The sequence below is a fragment of the Dermacentor albipictus genome, chromosome 1 (genome assembly GCF_038994185.2).
Source record: "Dermacentor albipictus isolate Rhodes 1998 colony chromosome 1, USDA_Dalb.pri_finalv2, whole genome shotgun sequence".
NCBI lineage: Eukaryota > Metazoa > Arthropoda > Arachnida > Ixodida > Ixodidae > Dermacentor > Dermacentor albipictus.
This window is the reverse complement of record NC_091821.1, coordinates 273,513,463-273,536,456: the sequence shown is the minus strand read 5'-3', so window position 1 is coordinate 273,536,456 and position 22,994 is coordinate 273,513,463. Positions and strand designations below refer to the sequence as shown.

Sequence of the window (22,994 nt, the reverse complement as noted above, 5' to 3'; positions counted from 1 at the left end):
TGACGACACCTGAGCGGGCTCGCCGATTGGCCGGACGGGACGTGACTTCGAGACACCGAAGGGGTTAAAAGCCAGGGACCGGGAGCAGCAGGAGAGCATTCCTTCATTCATCTCTTTCGAGCTTCTTGCCACGGGCCGCAGCGTCCGTGTTGCTGCCGGCCCGTAATGACTTTATGACTGTTAATTTCTTTGTACTCTCACTGTAAATAATGTAAATAAACCTCCAGTTTTCATCTCAAAGTCCTCCTCAACTTCGGCCAACTCCCGCACTCAACGGCAAGGTCCAATATCTGGGGGGCAGCAATTGGGATTGTCCTCCAGATCCAACAGTACCAAGAGAAGGGAAGCGCAGTAGAGGATGGCAGAAGACGGTGGTGCGACTAAATTAAGAAATTTGCAGGTGCTAGTTGGAATCGGTTGGCACAGGACAGGGGTAATTGGAGATCACAAGGAGAGGCCTTCGTCCTGCAGTAGACATAAAATAGGATGATGATGATGATGGTGTGATTATGATGATGAAACCGGTTGAATTCTAGTGTGGATGTGTTGTGTGGCGAGTAAATGATTGGTCACCGCCCAGCATTCGTCCTTTGCGGTAGTATAAGCACCTGCCGTTCTTGGTAATAAACGTTTACTGAAAATCAGTCTTGGCAAATAGTAGCTAGCGGCAGCTCAAGCAATCTACTGTTTTTTCGTTTCTGCGTCCGCTCTGCCTGTGTCTGCGACGGAAAGGAAAAGTGGGAAGACAGATTAAGTAATTAAAATGTAATTAGTTATTTATTCTGTTAATTGGTTGAGTGTATGTTTCAATTTCTCGTGCTAGTAATGTGCGCCTCATCGAATAATCCTGCACGAAGACAAGAATCTGCCACTGGCGTTCTTTAAAAATTCCATGAAACTTAAACATGATAACCCCGTATTCTCGCTCCATTTTTAAGCTCTAATGATGTACCAACTAGCCCAGCAGCGACCTTTAGTCAGTTAAAAAACATGGAATTGTTAAATAAAGTCATCGACAATCATTTAAATATCTTGCTCCGTTGTTCTTTACGTGCTACACGATTCACACAATATTTTGTGAGTTGTGTAGCACGTAACAGACAATGGAGCATAACATTTTTCAAGTCAAACCGATTGTTTGTTCGTCATGTTTACTTTCCTTCATCAAAAGGAAGGTAAAGCCGCATAAAAGCTGATACATACAGCAGTTAACGAGGCGGCTGCCCTCCAGGGTTTGACAGCAGTATACACTTGAATATTAGCTACTGCAATAACAGCATACTTTTGGATGAGCACACACACAAAAACAAGAAAAGCGGTAGCACGTGGTAGACCTGCTGAAGTTTGAATCCTCATACACTGAAAATACGACAGTGAAACTAAAAGTCGAACAAAATGGACTTAAAATGAATGTACTAGCTTCTCTGAGGGAGATCTGGGCATATTTAGAGGTATAATAGACGAAGAGCTTTCTTTGGAGGAAATGAATTCGGAGTCTATTGCATATTTTTCAGATTGTTAAGTTTTGCAATTATTGTTTTTTAAGCGCCCTTAAAATGCGGTCAATTTTCGCTACCTCTACAATTTCAAGTTTTTATTACCGAATATATGTGTAGTGTAGCTGCATTTTCTTTCCTTCTTTTTTGCGATACCAATTGCATTTCTGCTGTCTACGTCAGGCTCCGTATAGAGTTCAAGAGTGACAATATCGTCGCCACGCGCCGTATGTGCGAGTGAAAGCGTGTGAGGGTGAGCCGGTGATTCCGGCTCAAACTCGAGTGCGCGAGCGAAGGAGCGCACCGCCTTCCTTCGCGCGCAAGGCTTCGATGGGGGGGCGGGGCGTTCTATTCCGGGTGGTGGCGCGGTTCCAGCCGGGCCGCTGTATTAATGCGAAAACATTATATTTTATTTATTTATTTATCAGTACTGCAATTTCCATTGGGGATTTTAGCAGGGTGGGAAACAATACATGTCCCATTACGTGAAAACCCGGCGTTCTAGTCGGCGGTGTGACTCCAATGATGGTACCAAAAATCGCGACGGCAAAGAGTTAAAACACGTCAAAAAATACTCGGATTGACGTCAAAGTAAAGTAATGCCTTTTAAAAGAATGTTAGGTAAACTTCGGTGTGGGTGGGAATCGAACAGGGGCCGTGCAAGAACCAGGGAATCGAACCGTGCAAGACGAGCACGGTTCCCCGACGCCATGGCAAGGTTGTGATCGACTAAATGTGTGCCTATAATACGTAAGTCATTGCGCATGTCACGTCGCAGCCATGTGGCTCACTAAACGTGTGGCCTACTGCGTGCTTCGTTGGTTACGAGGCGGCGCAGCCAATGCGTAGGAGGTGGCGCCACGTCAAGAGAGTATAAAGTGAGCGTATAAAATGTAATCAACAATGTCCAGTTGAACGCCGCTGAGCGTTCCTTCGAATTATGAACTCCTCGCGGGCAAGCGAGCGCGTTGAGACACTTGGCGTGTTTTCATTTGGCCTTACCGAGGCGCAGTTCAAACGCAAGCGATAGCTTGTGCAGACAAAGAACGCGCAGAAAAAAGGAACATTTCACCAAAGGCCTATAATGCTTTCGCATTCCCACAAGTGTCTCTGCCGAATTTTCTCGAAAGCCATCTGCGATGTGTACAGAGCCCGTACTTAGCGTTGATTCGAGCGGCTAGCTGCACGACGGTCAATTCGCTCGCATCTGCATCCGCGTTTCCTCAATGCAGCGTTTTGACAGCGAGTTTCCGCGGTCATTGAGTGAGGTGTGTTGATGTTGGATTGTGCGCGCGTGACACCATGCTTCGGCCGTATTATAGTGCAACAGCTGTTCATTTAACATCGTATTTGAAGTGAAAACAGTCTTCACAGGGACGTCATAGACAGTTACAAATTTCTGAATGCAGCGGAGCTCTGTCACTTACGAAGGTAATTTACTTGCATCGTCCGTCACCTATTTGTTTTCACGTTTGATGTGCAAAAATGTAAGTTGGTAAACATTTAAACTTGAGTCTACGAGGAGAAGCACAAATTCTGCATGAACGAAATAGCTTTTCATCAGTTCTCCTAGAGCGAGGAAGGCGAAAGCTTGCTTTGCGGAACAGCTAGCATGTATACGTGCTGTATGCGAACGGCAATTCGTGCAGAGTGTATTCGTTCCAGTACCGCAGCATGCGCTACATTGTTTCTCATGTTTCCATCATCTGACACAACACAAAGGGCATTCAACTTGGCAAGTACAAAATTGGCCACTCGGTTGTAAGCGGCCTTGTTCCGATCCCCAAGATAGTGCAATACCGGGCCGACCCGCGGCGGAGGTGAAGCAGGCGTGAATCACTCCCCATACGAGGGCTGATCCCTACGATTGTGCGATGCCGGGCCGACCCGCGGCGGAGGTGCAGTTCGCCATTAGGGGGCCCACATAGAGAGAGAGAGAGAGAGCACTGTTGCTCGTTAACTCGCTCGTTCGTTGGTCGAGTTCGTCGCGGGCAGGCGAGAAAAAGGGCGCGCGCTCTCAAGAGGGGGCGGGGGGCGGTGGGTGGGGGGGGGGATTGATTGTGGCAAGGAAGACGCTTTTTCTGTAGCGCTTGTAGGCAGCATGGCTCTTGGGCAAGCGAGTGGCGGGAAGGAACCGGAGGGAGGAGGCATTTTTAAATCTACGAATCATAGCCACTCAGTTTGCATGGTGTATTGAAACGAATTCTCTGAACTGCAACAGTTTTAAGATATTAATTTTTGAAGTGTCCAATGAAATGCATTGCAGTTCCAGTTACTTCCTTTAAGAAGCACTCTTTTATGCATCGAAGCACAAAAGTAACTGGAACATCAATACATTTCTTCAGACACTGAAAATTACTATCTCGAAACTGGTGCTGTCCAGAGAATTCGTTCCAAGTGGATATGCCTTACGAACTGACCTGCTCCAATTCGCAAATTTATATGCGTCCTAAAATAATTAAATAAAAAGTTAGTTAGCATAATTATGTTAATTAGTGATTTAAGAATTTTGATTTTTGGAACATGTAATGGCCACCTCATTGAGTAATTTAGATCAAGGTTGAGAATTGTGCTATCTGCCACAGGCAATTTTTAAAATTCCTGACCTTCTAAAAAAAAATACCCGGTATATTTAAATTTATTTTGATGCAAGGTGAACTAGTGCATTATGGAAGCTAGTTATAGCAAGAGGTTGCAGAGTAAAGACACTATACCATCTTTTCTCATATTACTAAATATACAAAATCAGGAATGATTGCAGGAAGAGGGTTAGCGGCAGCGAAATATTTATAATGAAAGAGCATAAAATTTAGGAAAACACAAAAGCAAGAAAAAAAAAATCCGAGACACCTAAGTACTTCTGATGAGTTGTGAATGCGAAAGCATTAATGTCCACACATGTTTAAAGAAGAAAAGAACCACGACTTCAGACGGGATGTAACATGAAGGAGTGGACAGGACGAGTGATGGCTAGCAACTGAGGTTTGTTACCATGACATAGCAGCAAAAAGTCGCATCTGCGCGCAGCTTGCCAATTGAACGCCACTGGGCTGTCCTTCGAGTTTTGTGCTGCGAGTAATGTACCATAGCGGTACGTGCTGCCCGAGCCAGCAAGCAGCAGCAGCCTGTGATGCCAATACCACATGCCACCGACGTCCTCCGCGACGAGAGCCCAGGGAAGCAGCAGCAGCCACCAAGGCTGGCAGGAGCATGCAGCAGCTAAGCCTAGTGGGTTTGGGAGTGAGAAATATGGACCACATGCTGGCTACGAAGAGCAAGAACAAAGGGGACGTAGCATCGTGGCAATGTCCCATCCCTTCACGCAACACCTGGTGCGCTACAGCGCCAGCAGGTCCCCTTTCATCTGCTCTGCTCCATAGAGGCGCGCTAATGACGTGGCGCGCTCATGACGTGGCATCGCAGCCAATGTGTTTTTGCCTGCCATTTCACTACTACAAGCAACAGATGCCGGCTTTTTCACTCAATGGGCCATGTGACAACTTCACATCAAAAGTTAACTTAAAGGTCATATAAAACATATTATTCATTGCATTCATTAGTATGTTCATTGGGTACACGTAACTGAACATTCATCAGGCAAACTAGTCAAAGTACATCAAAATACGTAGCACACCAGGACACTCAAAGATCATTTGGACAAACTATCTATACGCCACAGATTTCACTGCCATTTCTTGAGAAGTTTTGCGTTGGCTGGTGTGGCAAACAAAGACGCCTTAGGAGCTCCCGGACATCTGCTACGGCAGCCTCTGGCGAAACAGCATTCATCAAAATCCCGTGTCGACAGCACCTGGGAAAGCTACTAACACTCGCAAAAGTCGCAAACTTCGCTGCTAGAAAGTCCGACCAAGCATGCGCTAGTACCTAGAAAAAGATGCAGCAGAGCCACTCGACGACGGCTACTGGATTTTGCCTCAGCCGATGTCCTGACGCACCCTCCCACTCATGCCACTATACATAATAGTGTTCTAGTTCACTATAGCTACCGTACTTGGTTGTCACTTTGACTTTTGTCACATGTTACTCTTTAAAATTTGTCAGGAAATTTTTGTCATAGTTGTCAGGAAATACCTGGAAAAATCAGGAAAATTTCAAATTTAAATTTGGTAAACACCCTGATGATCGAGAGGGGAAGAAAGATTATCAACATGCACAAATATTTGCTCAGGAAAGCGCAAAACTAGTTAAAAATTAGATAGCTCAAATGCAATAGCTTAAAAGAAGCCATTGGTGAGCAACCTTGTCAAAAACCTTTTGAAGTCAAGAAATACAGCATATACACGTATGTGCAGAGGTCATGTTTAGGTCATTTATGTGCAAAGCTAGTGGTGTGTCACAAGAAAGTCCTTTTTGAAAACCATATAGATTTGGTTGAAAGAGACTCACCCAAATCAGGCTCTAGAAACTGTACAACATGCAAAAAAAAAAAAGAATGTCTTCCGTAAGTTTTGAGCTAACACATGTAAAGCAAGATTAAACGCTGTTGTTGTTATTGTTTGTATCTGTCCAGTGTTTGTCCTTGTGTGCACCGCTGATTGAAGGCTGAAATGTATTGGTGACTTACTTGAAATTACATTCTGCGACATTTCAGGTCTCTTTATGACAACAGCATCCAGTCACTGGCCAATGGGTCATTTGCTCCATTGAATAACATCCAAACGCTGTAAGTATTGAAGCCATCTCTGTTGAAATTGCAACACTTCCTGTTCACAAACAACATTGCTGGTGTTCTATCACATCCCTCTTTTATAAGGCACCTTGTGTTAATTACTGTGTGCTTGAAATTGCTTATATCTATGTTGGTCAAACTATTTACTTAGCCCACTGTTTCATTTTTCGTGCTAGTTTACACAGTGATCATTTCAGCTATGTCATCAATACCAACAAATCATTTCTGAGGGTGGATGTGGGGCAGTATTGTCACTTTTTAACGAGAAGCTTAACGAGATGTGGATGGGCTGCTGCACACAGGATTACTCCATTTGAGGTATGTTTGCCACTGTCATTGACTTTATAAACAAATGTGTTTGTTTTTTGCGTGTGGCCCTCCTCAGACACTTGGCACGCAACCCATTCATCTGTGACTGCAACCTTCGCTGGCTAGCATTGTACCTTCACCAGCACCCGGTGGAGACGAGCGGCGCACGCTGTGAGGGACCGAAACGTATGCACCGCCGTCGCCTGTCCATACTCGGTGACACGAAGTTCAAGTGCAAAGGTATGTCCTTCCCTCAGCTTGTCACAGCACTGAACCTATGAGGCTGTGCAAAGGGCTTCGTTCATGTTGCCATCTTTGCCTTTGCTCTTGTTTTCTTCATGACGTCCTCGTGCTTGAGCTCATGCTCTAGGAATCAAGCACACTGTCACATTTCCAAGAGCTGGAGTAGCGCAACATAGACGAGTAGAATGACGATGAAGCCACAAATGGATTGTGTTGTCGTTTTGTATTTGCCTGTGGTGTGCTGAAGCTATTGCGTCATACACAACTCGACCAACAACACATTCTGTGGGAGTGGTATGCAGGGTCATCAATCCAGGCCATATCTTCAGTTTCTTAGCAAAGTGAGCAGCTCATTCTCTCGCATATACCTTCTTGAGCTGTGCAGACACAGCGATGCTACACACAAGTTGCTAGATGCTTTTCCAGGGAGACTCACTGTTCTCATCAGGGAGAGTTGCGTTTCAGATTCAGGACAATTAGCTTTGATGTGGATAGCAGTTAGGGGTGTACAGTGCTGCGTGAAAGTGCAGTCGGCATGGTACTGTATCATGATGTGCCACTTGAGCACAGAAGCCAAAGGCAACTGCTCATGCATGCTGTTGACATAATGGCTTCATGAAGTTGACGTCATGATAAAAATAACAAAAGACAATACCTCCCAAGCCACTGTGGTACCACCACCTGGTATTGAACTTATACCACTGCAGCAATATGAAGCTGCAAGCCAGACGCGTCTGGTGCTACTGTCATGTTGTAGCGACTGCCAAGAACACAGTAGCAAAGCTGTGAATGATGAAACTAACCTTTTATTGGGTGAACTTGTGCCTACAAAAGCAAGTGACACTATAACCACAACGATAGCGGTGAACACAGTTGGCGGTCGGCGAAATTTGATGTGCCGGTCAAGCATGTCGGCTTTTTTATAGGAGTCATCCAAGTTTCCAGAGTAATCGCTTGTGCCCACATGTCTTCCAGAAAGTACTACACAATTCACGTCGCGCATCAATCAAATTACTCAAGCTTCGCTGACAACAGACAACAGATAGAACCACTGATAGAATTCTTGGAAGTTCAAATCATGCAGGCGCTTCTTGTGCTGAGCGATAACTTTAAAGGGACACTAAAGTCAAATATCAAGTCAAGCTAAAGTGATAGATTAGTGCTCGAGAATCTCTAAGGCATCAATATTATCGCGAACAGAGCCCTAATAATTGAGAAATTTAGGTATATGCAGGACATGATTAGAGACTCCCTCAGGACATTCAAGTACTTGCCCGATGACAAAGGCACTCCTCAATTAAATTCTGTCACTAGTACTCAACCACTCGTTGCACAAAACATCCTTGTATTGTATTGTAAGATGAAATAAAATGCTACTTGTCCAGTTCTATTTCATTTTTGGACAAAACTCATTGAAACTATCTTTGACGACACGAGCGGTCGAACGCTTCCGCGTTTCTATAGTTATCACATAGTGCTGCACTGGTTTTGCTGGCTTGTGAAACTCACACAAACTGCAAGTAGCAGAGAATTGAACTTCCATGTGATGCCACGGGATGCTCGAACGGTATCCGCCACTTGACCAAAAAGCAGCTGCAGCAGCAAATGCACTGCTCTGGATGGATGTTATGAGTGTCCCCTTTGGAGTGGGGTGGTGGGTTGCATCATCAAGCTCTTGTTATTATCTCTGTCTTGTTATTATTGCTCTGTTTTGGCTGGATACCGCCGCCTGTTGGGTGTCCTTTTACTCACCGATGGCAGCAAAGGGTGGTGATGGCGTATGCAACGTCACCACTCCCCCGGTTTGGTGGCGAGAGATTTGAATTTCGAAAAAGGTGTTCAGACCCTTCAGATGCAATTTTGTCGTAAACTAAGTATTTTCTTGGCACGAAACAAGTGTTGCGAGGTTCCTGGAATGGTATTTAAACAATCCACATCGACTTAGTATTTGCCATTAGTGCCCCTTTAAGGTGTGTGACGTGGGTGAAATGCAGTCCCCGAGAAAAGGATACATAAGTACACGTGTCAATGCCCGCCTCTTAAAAAGCATTGTCTCGATGATACGAACACGAGCGCAAGAAACTAAAGCATGTGTAGTGAAGAGAAATAACAAACAAAGAAACAAAGTACCAGAGAGAGGGAGCTGGTGGTAGGGCTTAAGGTGCACAACATGAACTATTTCAGGCGGTGAGTGGCATCTCTGTGATTGCGAAATGCCATCTGGCACAGCCTCATAGTCCAGTGCGCCAGTACATCAGGTGATCTTGTAGGGCCCGAAACAGCGTCGCAAAAGTTTCTCTCTAAGTCTGCATCAAAGATTGTAGTGTGCAGGAGGGCAAGCTGTAGGGCTTCTTTGACGCACTGGAGATAGGTGGCGACGTTGAGATTCTCTTCGTTGTTGACATGCGGCTGCATGGCGACAAGTGTTGCCGGCAGGTTCCTGCCGTAAACCAGCTTTAACAGCGTGATCTACGTTGCTTCTTGCACCGACGTGCTGTAAGCAAAGGTTACAAATGGCAGGACAGCATCCCCTGTCTTGTGCTTGACGTTGACGTACATTGTAAGCATGTCGGCGAGGTCTTCTTCAGCCGCTCCATAAGACCGTTCATGTGCGGGTGCTAGGCAGTTGCCCTTCTGTGGCTTCTCTGGCTGTAGTATTGCAGTATGGCTTGGGTGAGCTCTGTAGTAAAGGCCGTTCCTCTGTTGGTGATGAGGACTTCTGGGACACCATGTCACAGCAGGATATTCTTGACGAAGAATTTAAACACTTTGGTTGCACTGCTTTTCGGCAGAGCTTTCATTTCAGCATAGCAGGTAATGTAGTCTGTCACCACGACAATCCACTAATTTCTGAATGTTGATGTCGCAAAGGGTCCGGGAAAAAAAACCATCCTTATGTGCTGAAATGGTTGGCAAAGAGGCTTGATCGGCTGTAGTAATTCCACTGGCCTTGTCGGCGGTGTTTTGCATCGCTGGCAGTCACGGCATGTCTTGACGTAATGGGTAACGTAGGCGGTCAAGCGGGGTCAATAATACTTCTCTTGTATTTTTGCAAGTGGATGGGAAAACCCGAGATGCCTGGCTGTCTGATCGTCGTGCAGGGTGTGCGAGACTTCTGACCAGAGTGCTGCGGGCACAACGAGAACATAGTTTGTGCGGGCTGCGGAAATGTTCTTCTCCAGGACGTTGTTTCACAAGAAAAACAACAGCAGTCTACACCTAAATACCCTCTGGACAAAGTCAGTCTTGACTTCCAAGTTCTCAGCAAGGCTTTTTATCTCTGGGTCCGCTCACTGCTGCTCACCGAGGTCATCTGCACTCATTGTTCCTAGGAAGCCATTGTCATCAAGTTCACCTTGCTGTGGCAGGTCAGTAGCGGCGTGCAATGGGCAGTCAGCATCGGAATGCTTCCGTGAACTTATAGACCACGTTGATGTCGAATTCCTGGAGTCTGAGACTCCATCATGCTAGGCGACCGGAAGGATCCTTAAAGTTTGCCAGCCAACACATGGCGTGGTGGTTACTTATACCACTTTGAAGGGACTGCCATATACAAGATGTTTCTGCTAACTTTAGCCAGAGTTTAAAAATATGCTGATGCACTCTAAGACAATGTGACTAAATGCATGTTGCTCACTTTTGTATGTAGTGTGTCGCACTATTTCTTGTATTTTGTTTCATTAGATAATTAATCAAGAATAATTAACCAACTTCGGAAGTGATGAAGTTAGGCAAAAAATCCAAATTAAAAAGTTGTAGAGTGCTTTGCAAAACGTCTGATTAGACAGTTTGTAACTTTCTATCTATTAAGTATCAGTGTTTTTCAGCTTACTGCTGGATACCCACAAAAAAAAAAGGGAACACCACGTGACGTGCCCACTTGCGCGTCATGATTGCACTACTCCCTAGCGCTTCGCACACAAACAAACATAGCATTTAGCTGGGTGTGCTGCCGCTGCGTCTGCTTATCGCTATCATAAACCGTTGCAAAGGAAGCACATCGCTGGCGTAAATCGCACAGCCAATGCCTTCATCACTGCCCTGTCACCTGTTAAGCGGCAGCACGCCCTGATAGATGCTATGTTCATTTGTATGTGGACAGTTTCAAGCTCCTCAAGCGTTTTCACGCCTCATTCGACATTGACAAACTGTCCTTGGGCCGAGCGTCAGCACGTGTTCACCATATCGACACCGGTCAACAAATTCTATTGCGCCAGTGTCCTTATCGTGTGTCAGCTGCTGAACACCAAATCATTGACCAACAGGTTGATGTCATGGGGGAGCATGGCATCATCCAGCCCGCTTACAGTCCCTGGGCATTTCTGAAAAAGACAGCCTCATAAGGTTGTGTGTCGACTATCGCCACCTTAGCCGAATAATGCTCAAAGATTTACATGTTCTGCAGCGCATTGGCGATGCCTTGGACAGCCTACAGGAAATGGAATTTTTTTTTCCTCGCTGGATGCAACCTTGACGAGAGGGTCGGGATGTTAATGTGGAGCTCCACCCTCGACGACCAAACCTGGCTGACCCAGCACGCCCGTGAGGCGGCGGCGAGGCAAGCCCTTGACGTCCCCTCATGGGAGGCTTGGGCCTGGCCATCATAAAGTGCTGGCTCTACAATAAAGTTTGTCCCCTCCCCTCCTTGCTGGATCTGTGCTCCGGGTACTGGCAAATACCGATGGCAGAGGCTGGTCACTAAAAGACAGCCTTTGCAGCACCTTATGTGCTATATGAATTCACCGTCATTCCCTTTAGCCTGTGCAGTGCGTCTGCCACTTTCGAAGGAATGATGGACACAATTCTTTGAGATCTTAAGTGGAACACGTACCATTGTTACTTACATGATATTGTGCTTTTTTTTCTACCGACTTTGTGTCGCACCTCAGCTGCCTCAAGCAAGTTCTTGTGTGTCTCTCCATGCAGCACTGCAACTAAATTTGAAAAAATACCACTTCGGTGCTCACAAGCTTACTATTCTTGATCAAGTGGTTTCAAAAGACGATACCCTCCCAGACCATGCGAAACTTTGTGAGTGCCATATCCGCGTTACCAAATACTATGAAACAGCTGTGCAGCTTCATCAGCCTGTGCTCATATTTCCAATGCGCAGTTTGCCTCCATCATCGCCCCCTTGACCCAGCCTCCATCATCGCCCTTGACCCGGCATATGGCGACGCATTCCAAGAACTGCACTGCCTTCTCACCTCACTTCCAGTACTTCAATATGGCGACACTTCAATCCCTCTGATCCAACTGAGATCCACACGGACATTAGTGGTGTTAGACTAGGCGCTGTTCTTGCACAATGCAAGAATAACTTCAAAGAGTATGTCGTAGTGCATGCCAGCCACACCTTTATCAAAGCCGAGGCGAACTATTCCGTTACTGGCCATTATTTTGGCTATTGGAAAATTTCGCGGTTATGTGTATGGGTGTCCATTTGACTCCTTGACTGACGATCGTGCCATATGTTTTTTATCTTCACTGAAAGATCCAGCTGGTTGGCTTGCTCATTGGGCATTACGCCTACGAAAATACGGCATCTGCATTATCACTCAGGTTGAAAGCATTCCGATGCAGGCGCTCTATCCTGGTCACCCCTGCCTTCTGATCCTGGTCACCCCTGCCTTCTCATCCTGTCCGCTTGTCTATTTGCACCTGTGGTGCCTCCACTTTCAACATTTCTGACATGCTGTCAGAGCAGCACAAGTACCGATGGATCTCTTTGCTTCTAGACTTCCTGTCTAGCCGTTTGCCAGCTCCAATCTCTCAAACGCTCTGCCAAGCCACGCACTTCATCATTAGGGATAACCTGCTGTACTGCCACTACAGCTCCAGCAGGCACAAGTGGTTGATTGTTATTCCCCAACACCTCCGCTATGACATCTGTGCCACTTTCCACGACGGCCCACAATGTGGCCATGCTGGTGTATTAAAGACGTACTCTCGCCTCCAGCTTCGCTACTACTGGCGCAGAATGTACCGTTGCGTTCGCCAGTATGTCCAGTCATGCCGTATGTGCTAATGATGCAAGACGCCACCTGAACATGATGCTGGCCCCTTACAACCTTTGCCATGCCCCGCTAGAGCATTCGACCGCATCAGCATTGACTTACACTATCCACTTCCCAGCACTCCAAGCGGCAACCGCTGGTTTATTGTTTCCATTGACCACCTCACACGGTATGCTGAAACTTCAGCCCTGTCATCTGCTACAGCAAAGGCGTTGCTTGTTTTATCCTTCAAAACCTGACCTTATGGCGTGGAATGCCTCGAGAATTACTTAGCGACCATAGTTGCGTTTTCCTCTCTGACGTCATTTCATCATTGTTTAAGGAGTGTTGCATCATTCACCGCTTTACCACAACATATTATCTCCAAACTAATGGGATGACAGAGCATTTTAATCGCACCCTAGAGGACATGTTGGCCATGTATGTTTCATCTGACCACTCGAATCGGGATCGGATTCTGCCTTTTGTCACATACGCCTACAATACTGCCACTCAAAGCCTTTACTTGGTTCTCACCTTTCTTTCTCCTTTATGGACACAGACCTTCATGCACTATGGACACAAGTCTACCCTACTGACCAGATGCTTTGGAGTTGACAATGCCGAAGAATGTTCCCAGCTCGCTTGTTCGTTGACATCCCAGGACCAGTGGTGCTAAAAGCATCCCCACGATGCATCCACTATGGCTACATGCTTTGCTCCTGGCTCACTGGTCTGGTTGTGGGTCCTGTCTACTCTTTCGGGCCTTTCCACCAGGCTGCTCTCCAAGTACCATGGTTTCTATCGGGTACTGCAACAAACATCCACTGTTAACTTCCTCATCATGCCGATAGAAGTGTCTTTAGACCAGCATCGTCGCAGCCAAGAAATTTTCCATGTCTCCCGACTCGAACAGCACCACAACCCCCCAGTGTTCTCCTGCCACTGTGTCGCCAGGATGGCTCCTCTTTCGGTGGGGAGTGGGTGTACTGAAGGCACTGGCCTTGGTGCTGTTGAAAGTAGAAGACAACGGCAAGAAGCGATTGCTTGCCCGCTTCGCCATAGCTGCGACTGACTTGTTTAGGCCTATGGCTGCAAAGCTATGTCATGTGTTGCTAGGCAACCACCCCCATTGCAAAACAAACAAATGACTAAAGTAGATCACGGTATATCGCAAAAAGACCTCACTTAATGTTTGGTAGATGGCTTCATACCTGAAAAATGAGGAAAGCAAGACAATAAAGAGTAGACAGGACAAAGCAGTGTTTTGTCTGCCCTTGTCTAGTTTTTGCAACGCACTCCTTATTATTTAATTTTTTTCATCATAAACATGGTGTGCCTGTACCTAATGCACATATTTGCACCGTGCAGTGGGCTTTAGGTCGCGGCATATAAACACTCGACACGAAAAAAACCAAAGATCATTGTGCGAACGCTTTCGGAGCTGCCTGAAAATATGTTCGCTATCGCCCACAGAGACATGCAATAGTCCGTTGCAATGATTCAATCCTTTAATGCAACACATTCTTTGTAAACGTCAGGTGCTTTGAGTGTATCTACCTATCTGTCTGTTTGTTCATTCGTCCGTCCATTCATCCATCCGTCTGTCTCTCTGTCCTCCTCCGTTGTGATGCTATCATGGTTGTTTCAACTGGGTATATATCAGAATAGGCATGGAGGGGGGGGGGGGGGCGCATGACATGCACCCATACATAACATGACTGACATGTCATGACATCACTGACATGACATGTTTGTCTTGGCATGTATGTCATGACATAAATGGCATGATTGACATGGTGCTGTTGTGGTTGTTTCTTTAACTCGGTATATATCGGGATATGAATGACATATACAAGCATGACCTGACATGAATTACATGGATTTCATGATGTGTCATGTGCTTCATGACCTGATTGACAAGACACATGCACATGCCATGAGATCGATGACATCACATCCTTTTCATGGTATGTAATATGTCATGATATGGATAGTATGAATGACATTATGCCAGTGTGGTCATTTTGTTTAAGTCCATATGTACCTGTATATGAATGACATGACATGAGTGCATGGCCTGACATAAATGACATCATATCAATGACATTCATGACATGACTGCCATGACTTGCGTGAATGTATCTCTTGACATTAATGACAATGCATGCCGGAGCATGTGACATCATTCTTGTCTTGTCATGAATGCATGTCTCACCACACATATCCTTATGCCTACATACATATCCAGTTAAAAAAACGACCATGACAACATGACCTCAGGTCGTTTCTGTCATTCAGGTCATTCACGTTGTGACATGCATGTGATATCACTCATGTGATGCATGTCATGTCATTTCATTCATGTCATGGATATCCTGATACAGAACTTGTTAAAAATGAACCTGAAACAAATGACAATCATGTCATGATATGAATTTCTTTAACTAGATGTATTCTGGATATGAGCTCATGGAATGCATGTGTGGCATTAATGACATGTCATGCTTGTCATAAATGAATGCTGTGAATACATATCATGGCATGTTTGTATGCAAAAAAAAATGCCACAAATGTCATGACATGCATGACAAGAATGACATAAATTCATGACATGCATGGACAGCATGACATTATTACTGTAACAAGACCTTATGCCGACCCAGCGTACCAAGTTGTCTTCTAACTAGGGCCGATGGCCATACATTCATGTTTGTGATGCCATGATGGTCATTGCATTGTCATCCGAGCTTCATAATCGGACTCTCACCTCTGGTTCTCGCATGCTACCTACACTCAAGCCAGATGGCATGCATGAGATCTCTGCATTCGGGCAGCAGAACACCGGGTGCTGGTTGCATCCATTCAAACAGCGATTGAAAAGCAAGTTTCCCATGAGCATTGATTTCTAAGTGCCAACATGCCGCCTTCTCGTTCCTCCCGAAGCTCTTACCGGACTTTCACAACCTTTCATCATTACCAGGCTGCTTAATCAAACAAGGCCTGCTCGTTCCTGGTGCACATAGTGTCCGTGTACGACAACGCTGCATTGAATTCTCCAATGGCAGCGTCAACACGGCTTGGCCAAGGCGAGCAGCTGGACCATGCCACTTGTCTGTATGGCTATAAAATCATTGGGACAGAACCCATCTCACGATGACAAGATGGTCATGTGTTAATTAGCATTGAATCAATATAGCGACTCACGGTATCACCACCGTCGAAATGAGTTATTTATGAGGCATGTACTGCAGCGGGATTCCTCTTTCGTGCTTTCCTAAGAACACTCAGTGCCATCTAGCATTGCCACTGAAAAGCCTGCACGTGCCCTCCGAAATGCATGGCATATTGATGTGTGCAAACGCTGAGAAATACGTTGTGCAACAATCTAGCTCTTCTCTCTCACTTCTGTCTGGATGCACTGCGCCATCTAATGGCTCTGCTGAAAACTTTGCACATGGCCTCCGAAACAATAACCATGGCATGCCGGTGCCTAAGGATGCTGAGAATTGTTCCTTCGTTTCTTGCATGCTCACTGGCACATACTCAGTGACCGAAGCTGGCAAAACCTTCGTTGAAGAGAGGCACATACCCGTTGCATTCATGGCACAGCTTGCTAAAGAGTTGAAGTGAAAGGTGTTCATTGAAAAGCGGCACATATCCAATGCATTTGTGGCACAGCCTGCAAATACGTCGGGTTGCTGTCCCTGAGAAACCCTTGTGCGTGGGCTTGATTCCGTTAAAGGGACACTAAAGGCTGTGACGAATACTAAGTCGACGTGGACTGTTTAAATACCTTTCCAGAAACCTTGCAACACTTGTTTCGTGCCAAGAAAAAACCTTGTTTATGAGAAAAGTGTATCTGAAGGGTCCGAATAGCTTTTTCGAAATTCAAATCTCCCGCCACCTAACCGGGGAAGTGGTGACGTTGCATACGCCATCACCACCCTTTGCTGCTGTTGGTGAGTAAAACGGCACCTGGCAGACGGCAGCACCGAGCCAAGACAGAGCGGCGGATTTGCCGCTGCAGCTGCTTGTTGGTCAAGTGGTGTAGACCATTCGGGTATCCTGCAACATCACATGGAAGTTGAATTCTCTGCTACTTGTAGTTTGTGCAAGTTCCGCGAGCCAGCAAAACCAGCGCAGAACTGCGCGATCAGGAAAGTACTGAAATGAGAAAGCGTGGGCAGCGCAGAGTCGAGTGAAAGCGAAACCTTGCGACCGCCCGCGTCATTGTCAACAGTAATTTCAATGAGTTCTTTTTTCTAAATATGAAATGGAACTGGTCAAGTAGCATTTTATTTCATACTACAATACAATATTAGGATGTTTTTTTGAAATGAGTAGTTGAGTACTACTTAACTGAGGAGCACTTTTGTTATCGGGCAAGTGCTTGAATGTCCCGGGGGAGTCTCTAATCATGTCCTGCATTTACCTCAATTTCTCGATTATGAAGGCTCTGTTTGCAATAATATTGATGCCTTAGAGATTCTTGAGCACTAATCTATCACTTTAGCTTGACTTAGTGTTTGCCTTTAGTGTCCCTTTAAGCATCCGAGAAATTTAAGGGATTTGTTTCATCATTATAGCACGGCACTTTCCTAGTGGCACATACCTCGTTGCCCAAGTTGGCATCAAAGATGTTCATTGAAGGGTGGCACACACCTGCTGGCACATACCCAGTGATTCAAATTGACATCAAAGAGGCTCATTGAAAATCAGCACAGACTGACTGGCACATATAAAGTGATGCAGACAGACATGAAAAGTGCATGAAGTACCCAAAGAATGCTAACACCTTAAAAGGACATGGGTTTTAGGCTGTCCTACAGTATTGCCATCAACTCACCCATTAGTGTCCTCCAAGTTATACCACATGCTGCCATCAGCAAGCATTTAGTTACTGCGGTTCTTACCCATCTCACACCTCAATGCCGCTCGTTCACATGAGTTTGATCGTTCATAGAAATCATGCACTTGTTGCTGCCATCGTCGTCATTGTCCTGCTGCTGTCATCATGCACATGCTCTCGCATTAATTCTACTGCACTGTATTCCCATCACAGACACAAATGCTGGATTTGCACCAACACATTGGTCAGCCTTGTAACAATGCTGCACAGCGAGCTGCATAGCCGCCTGCAAAGTGCTTCCCATAATGTCGATTTGGAGAGTATGTGGGATCTGTACAATTTTTTGGTTTGAATTCTTTGTGATGTCTTGTTATGTACCATAAGTGAGCTGGAAACCATAGCGCCATTGAGGCTTCCCTGGCATTACTACAAATCTTATTCTCAGCTCGCTCCCCCTGTTTTGAAGCAGTGGACATGGTAGCCGTGCCTATGTCATCCTTCATTGCACGTCATGCCAACTGCAGTGCCAGTCATTCCAGGAGTGGAGCTCACTTGCAACAGGAACAGAGCGAGCCTATGTATTATGACCTCATGACACACCCTGGGTACTGAAACTGACACTGGCTTGTAGAAACAAGTGTATTATAGTAAATTATGTAGGATTTTCTGGTGCTTAGAAGTGTCTTTTCTCAAATTTGAAGTATTTATATACCTGCATAATTTAAGGAGAAAAAAATGACAAGCTCATAATAACTCTCCTTTGAACATTATTTTGTTTAAACAGCCACACTACACTCTGGAGTACCGCAGCTACTCCTGCCTCTCTGAGCCAGTCTTTTCTCTTTAAGGCACCTAAAGCAGCAAGTGTGTATTCAGCAAGTATTCAAGCTGCATTTATCGGTGTGTGAAAAAAACTGGTTGCATGTCATTTCATTGCACGCGAATTGTAAAGAATGAGCGGTGCTTTCCTGCAAGCTCTTCCGATGACGACACTGCGCAGACAGACACGGGCTGCTTTGCAGGTTCGGAAGAGCACAGGACACGCTTGGCGGGTGACTGTGTTGTGGACCGTGACTGCCCAGAACAGTGCGTCTGCGAAGGCACCATCGTCGACTGCTCGCGCAAGGGTCTTCGTGAGATTCCTACCGACTTGCCCACCTTCACCACAGAACTGTGAGCAATACCACACTATTTTCTTGCATTTGAGAAACAATGTGAAAAGGCTTTCAGATATAGGCTTGAATTTTCTGTGGGTGGGAAGCATGGAAACGACTCCCACGAAATTAAAGAACCTAGATTACCTAGAAGCTTGAATGTTATTTTACTTTTTGGGGCTTAGGGTTGTTGATTTATTCAGCCTCGCATTGCCATCTGCGAGCCTCCTGGTTAACTCAGATGTTAGAATGACTGCACCGTATAAGTAGTGATCCCGAGACTTTCTTTCACTGAAGTCATTTCACAAACAGCAAAGGAATTAGGCCTCTGTTTAGCTTCAGTAATCCCTGCTTATGCCTGATCTGACTGTCAACACCTCGCATTAAGCTCGGACTACTTTCACGCCTCGAGGAGATGTTACTTTGGCCACTATCGCTCACCCAATTTTACTTTCTATGTCTTCTATTGGCTGTCTGCCATTTCTGTGTGACTTTTCAAGCATACCGTATTTACTCGATTCTAACATGCCCTCGATTGTAATGCGCACCCGTTTTCCGTGATCAAAAAATAAAAAAATGAAAACCTAGATTCTAACACGCACCCATTTTCTGTGACAAAAAACAAAAAAAATAAATAAAGAGAGAGTACAATACCGCACACCTCATGCTTTCATATAGAAATACTATTTTCTCTCATTTGGAAAAAACTGATTTATTCCCAATACACTAAAGTTGTGATGAATAAAAACACAAATGGAAGCGGCGTACCTTGCCACCAAGATTTTCACTGCGCCGGTACGAGTCGCGTGGGGCAATAGATATCACTCGTTGTCGCTACCAGACAACTCCTTATCGCTATCAACAGACCAAAGCATTTCATCCTTGGTGCCGTTCATGGCGTTCGAAATCCCACACTTTTTAAAGGCCTTGTTGACCATGGCAGACCGAATTGTGCACCATGCATCTTTCACCCATCCAGCTAAGTCCTGCAGCGAAGCACGCTTCATTTTATTGGCAGGCGTGAATTCGTGGCAGCCATTGACAAGCCATTCGGTGTAGAGTGCCCAAATTTTATCTTTCACTGGCTTGGTCAAACAAACATCAAGCGGCTGGAGCTGCGATGTCATGCCGCTGGGTATCACAACAAGGTCGGTGTTGCATGCAGCCAGCTTGTCCTTGATGCGCTGGTCAAGGGGGCACCTGAACGTGTCGAGCACAAGCATCTCACGCAGACCCAAACTGCCGCCAGGTCTCTTCTGCCAAACGTTATCAATCCAGTCAGCGACCAAGTCTGTGGTCATCCAACCTTTTTCATTTGCATGCACAATCACGCCACTCAGATACACGATTCCTTTTGGGAGCGTCTTCTATCTGAAGATAAGATACGGGGGCAGCTTGCGCCCATCCGCAGTGCAACAAAGCATTGCAGTGACAGTTTTTTCGTGGCCAAAAGACAAAACGCGTACTTGCTTCGCCCCCTTCTTTTCAATCATTGTGGTGGCAGGCATGTCAAAGTAAAGGAGCGTCTGATTGGCATTTCTAATCTGTCCGAAGTGGTAGCCGTTTCTACGGCGCAACTTCAAGACGTAGCGCTAAAAACTGTGCAATTTCTCTTCATATTCTTCGGACAATTTTTGGAATATCCCTGTCCGCCTTCGAAGAAAAAAGTCTTTTCTTTTCATAAATTTGACAGCCAGCACCTGCTCGCTTTGAAGTCACTCCGCCTTAGCCCTTTCAGTAGGGGTTAACTGCATTGCCCGTACTTTGAGCAGATCGGCCATCACAGGCCACTGTGCCACTCGCTGCTCTTGCACGTATTCCACAAATAGCTCTTCTATTTTGGCGAAGCGGCCTTGCTTCAGTCCACTGAAACCCTTCCTTGTTGCTTTGTTGGAGAAAATATTCTCCTTCTGTTTGCGCCAGTCCCGCACACAAGTTTCGGGAACTCCAAACGCCCATAATGCGGCCCGATTTCCATCCGTCTCCGCGCGCATGATGACTTTTCTTTTAAATGTGGCATCATGGTGGACTCAGCGTGTCTTTGCAGTTGGCACTTCCTTGCTGATTGATTAAATGCAGAAAACGGGAACACAGGCGGTAGACTAGGTTACACCAGCACCTGGTTACACGTACAACATGGAGGTATGCACATGGAGGAAGCTATGGCAGCTAGGCTAGAAGCGCGTGCGAGGCGGCCATTTTTTTAATGCCAATGGCGATATGGTAACGCAGATTTAGGGTTGTACTCGGTTTTAACGCGCATGCAATTCTTGCACCTGCTTTATCAGAAAAGAGGTGCACGTTAGATTCAAGTAAATACGGTAATTAACAATCATCAAAAGCTAACTTTGCTGACTTCTTACGCTATTGAAGACACTTCCCACTGAATGCATTGGCGCACTAGGACACCTGTGCAACTATTGCTTGTACCGTGTCTTATACGTTTCCACTTCAGTTGGATTTGTCCATGTGTCCATGCGTCTCTTTTGCTTAGTATTCATGTCACATGCGTGGATTGCCAACTGTACTGTTCCTTTTGATGAGCTCTGATTATCTCTATGGCTCGTTTTAACACTCTGAGCCAGTTTGAGTTACTTTATTTGCACAGATAAACAGCAGTTCATATATTCCTACTAGCATGTTTAACAAAACAAAAATTACGGTCACTGACCAATATTAGGCGTGTGTAACCCGTATGGGTTTCTTGTTCACAATGGCGCGGACTATTCCTACTAGCAGCACTCTCATACATTGGCTGTCGTGGCAGTTACAAGGGCAATGATTGACATTTATTTTGTTTGCTTTCAGGAGACTCAACGACAACCACATTGCGAAGGTCCGGAATAGTGGAATTTTCAAGAAACTGCCGAATTTGAACAAACTGCAAGTATTATTGTGCGCTTCCAAAAGAGTCTCTCATGCAACTTGTTTCTTCTGACGAAATAATGTGGTAGTTCGTTGTAAATTCTCTCTAGTGATGGGAAGGCAAATTATATTTTTACTTTGGGTGGTGTACGCTGTAATGCTTATGAATGTGGCCTTCAATTAACTAGAGCCATGCAGCAGTTTACATATCAGCTGCTCCATTAATGCAACCAAGAACTAAGAAAATTAACAGGCATGCTAAGAATTCTGGGTATTCATGGAATACAGAATAAGAATGATAGTTAAGCGAAAAAATTAATTTTATTTCCACAAATGACGCTTCTCAAAACTGGCAGAAACGTTTTGCGAGCAGGCATTGTCATAACTGGCTTTCTCAGCCTATGCAAAGAGGTACAGAATAATAATAGAGGGGCCTCACTGTGCAAGGATAGATGCCGGTCCTGTTATGGAAGGTTATAAATAACTGCCTGTATCTGATAAGTATGCCACGGTGGCTCAGCAGCTATGCATAGTGATCTGATGCGGATACTATCCCCAGTCCACTGACGGTGCATTCTGAATGATGCCTAATGCAAAAGGCCTCACGTGCTGTGTATTAGTGCCTGCTAAACAAACCCTAAATTGTCAAAATTGTGATGGACACCTCCGCTATGGCATCTGTGTTGCTTTGGGGCATTAAACCCTATGAAACAAGTAATGATTGTACTGTTCCATAGGGCACCAGAAGAGGTAGAAGAGTCCAGCTTCCTCTAAAGTAGGGAAAGGGGGAATGTAGCGATGAGTAAAAACATATGGGGACTGTTACACACACTGCAAAATTCCTTTGGTGGTCTATGATGTCATTATGTAGTGCCTTGGGTTTGATGAATGACTTGTAGCTCAATCTCCTCGTGTGCATATAAGATGGGGATGAGAGAACTGTTTTCAGTATCCTTGAGCTGATTCCAATGTTTTATTTTAATCTGCAGCAGCTGTCCCAGCAGGAAGGGATAATTGAAAAGTGCCACTGTATTGCGATTCTGGGGCATAGCGAACAGTTTCAGCTAGTCAAACATAACCTACTACAGAGTTCTCATGGCTGGTGCCTAGCTTTGGTGTGCAAAACCCACTGCTTTATAGAGATCAACAGTGATCAAATAAGGATTGATGTGTCTCAAGCCAACGTTACGACAATGCCTGAGACATTCCTTGTTCTACCACTGTCAATCACGTTGTCATCTTTCTGCAAACGTCCATCTTGTTTGGAGTTACATTTAGATCCATTCTTGTATAAGCACTAATACTGCAACCACCGTCCCGACCTGCCTGAGCTATGTACATGTCACATGACTGATTAACAGCGTGGAAAAAGTCACAGAGTTGGAGAAG

The 22,994-nt window shown here is 45.4% G+C and overlaps 1 protein-coding gene across 1 annotated transcript in view; it reads left to right on the top strand.

Annotated features, from left to right (window-relative positions):
- Positions 1-22,994, top strand: part of sli (slit guidance ligand) — a 379,301-nt gene that overhangs the window by 285,661 nt on the left and 70,646 nt on the right. The window contains exons 14-17 of the mRNA XM_065440604.1: positions 6,109-6,180; positions 6,572-6,735; positions 18,609-18,759; positions 21,549-21,623. Of these exons, the coding sequence (XP_065296676.1) occupies positions 6,109-6,180; positions 6,572-6,735; positions 18,609-18,759; positions 21,549-21,623 (462 nt within the window). The remainder of the gene's footprint in view (positions 1-6,108; positions 6,181-6,571; positions 6,736-18,608; positions 18,760-21,548; positions 21,624-22,994) is intronic.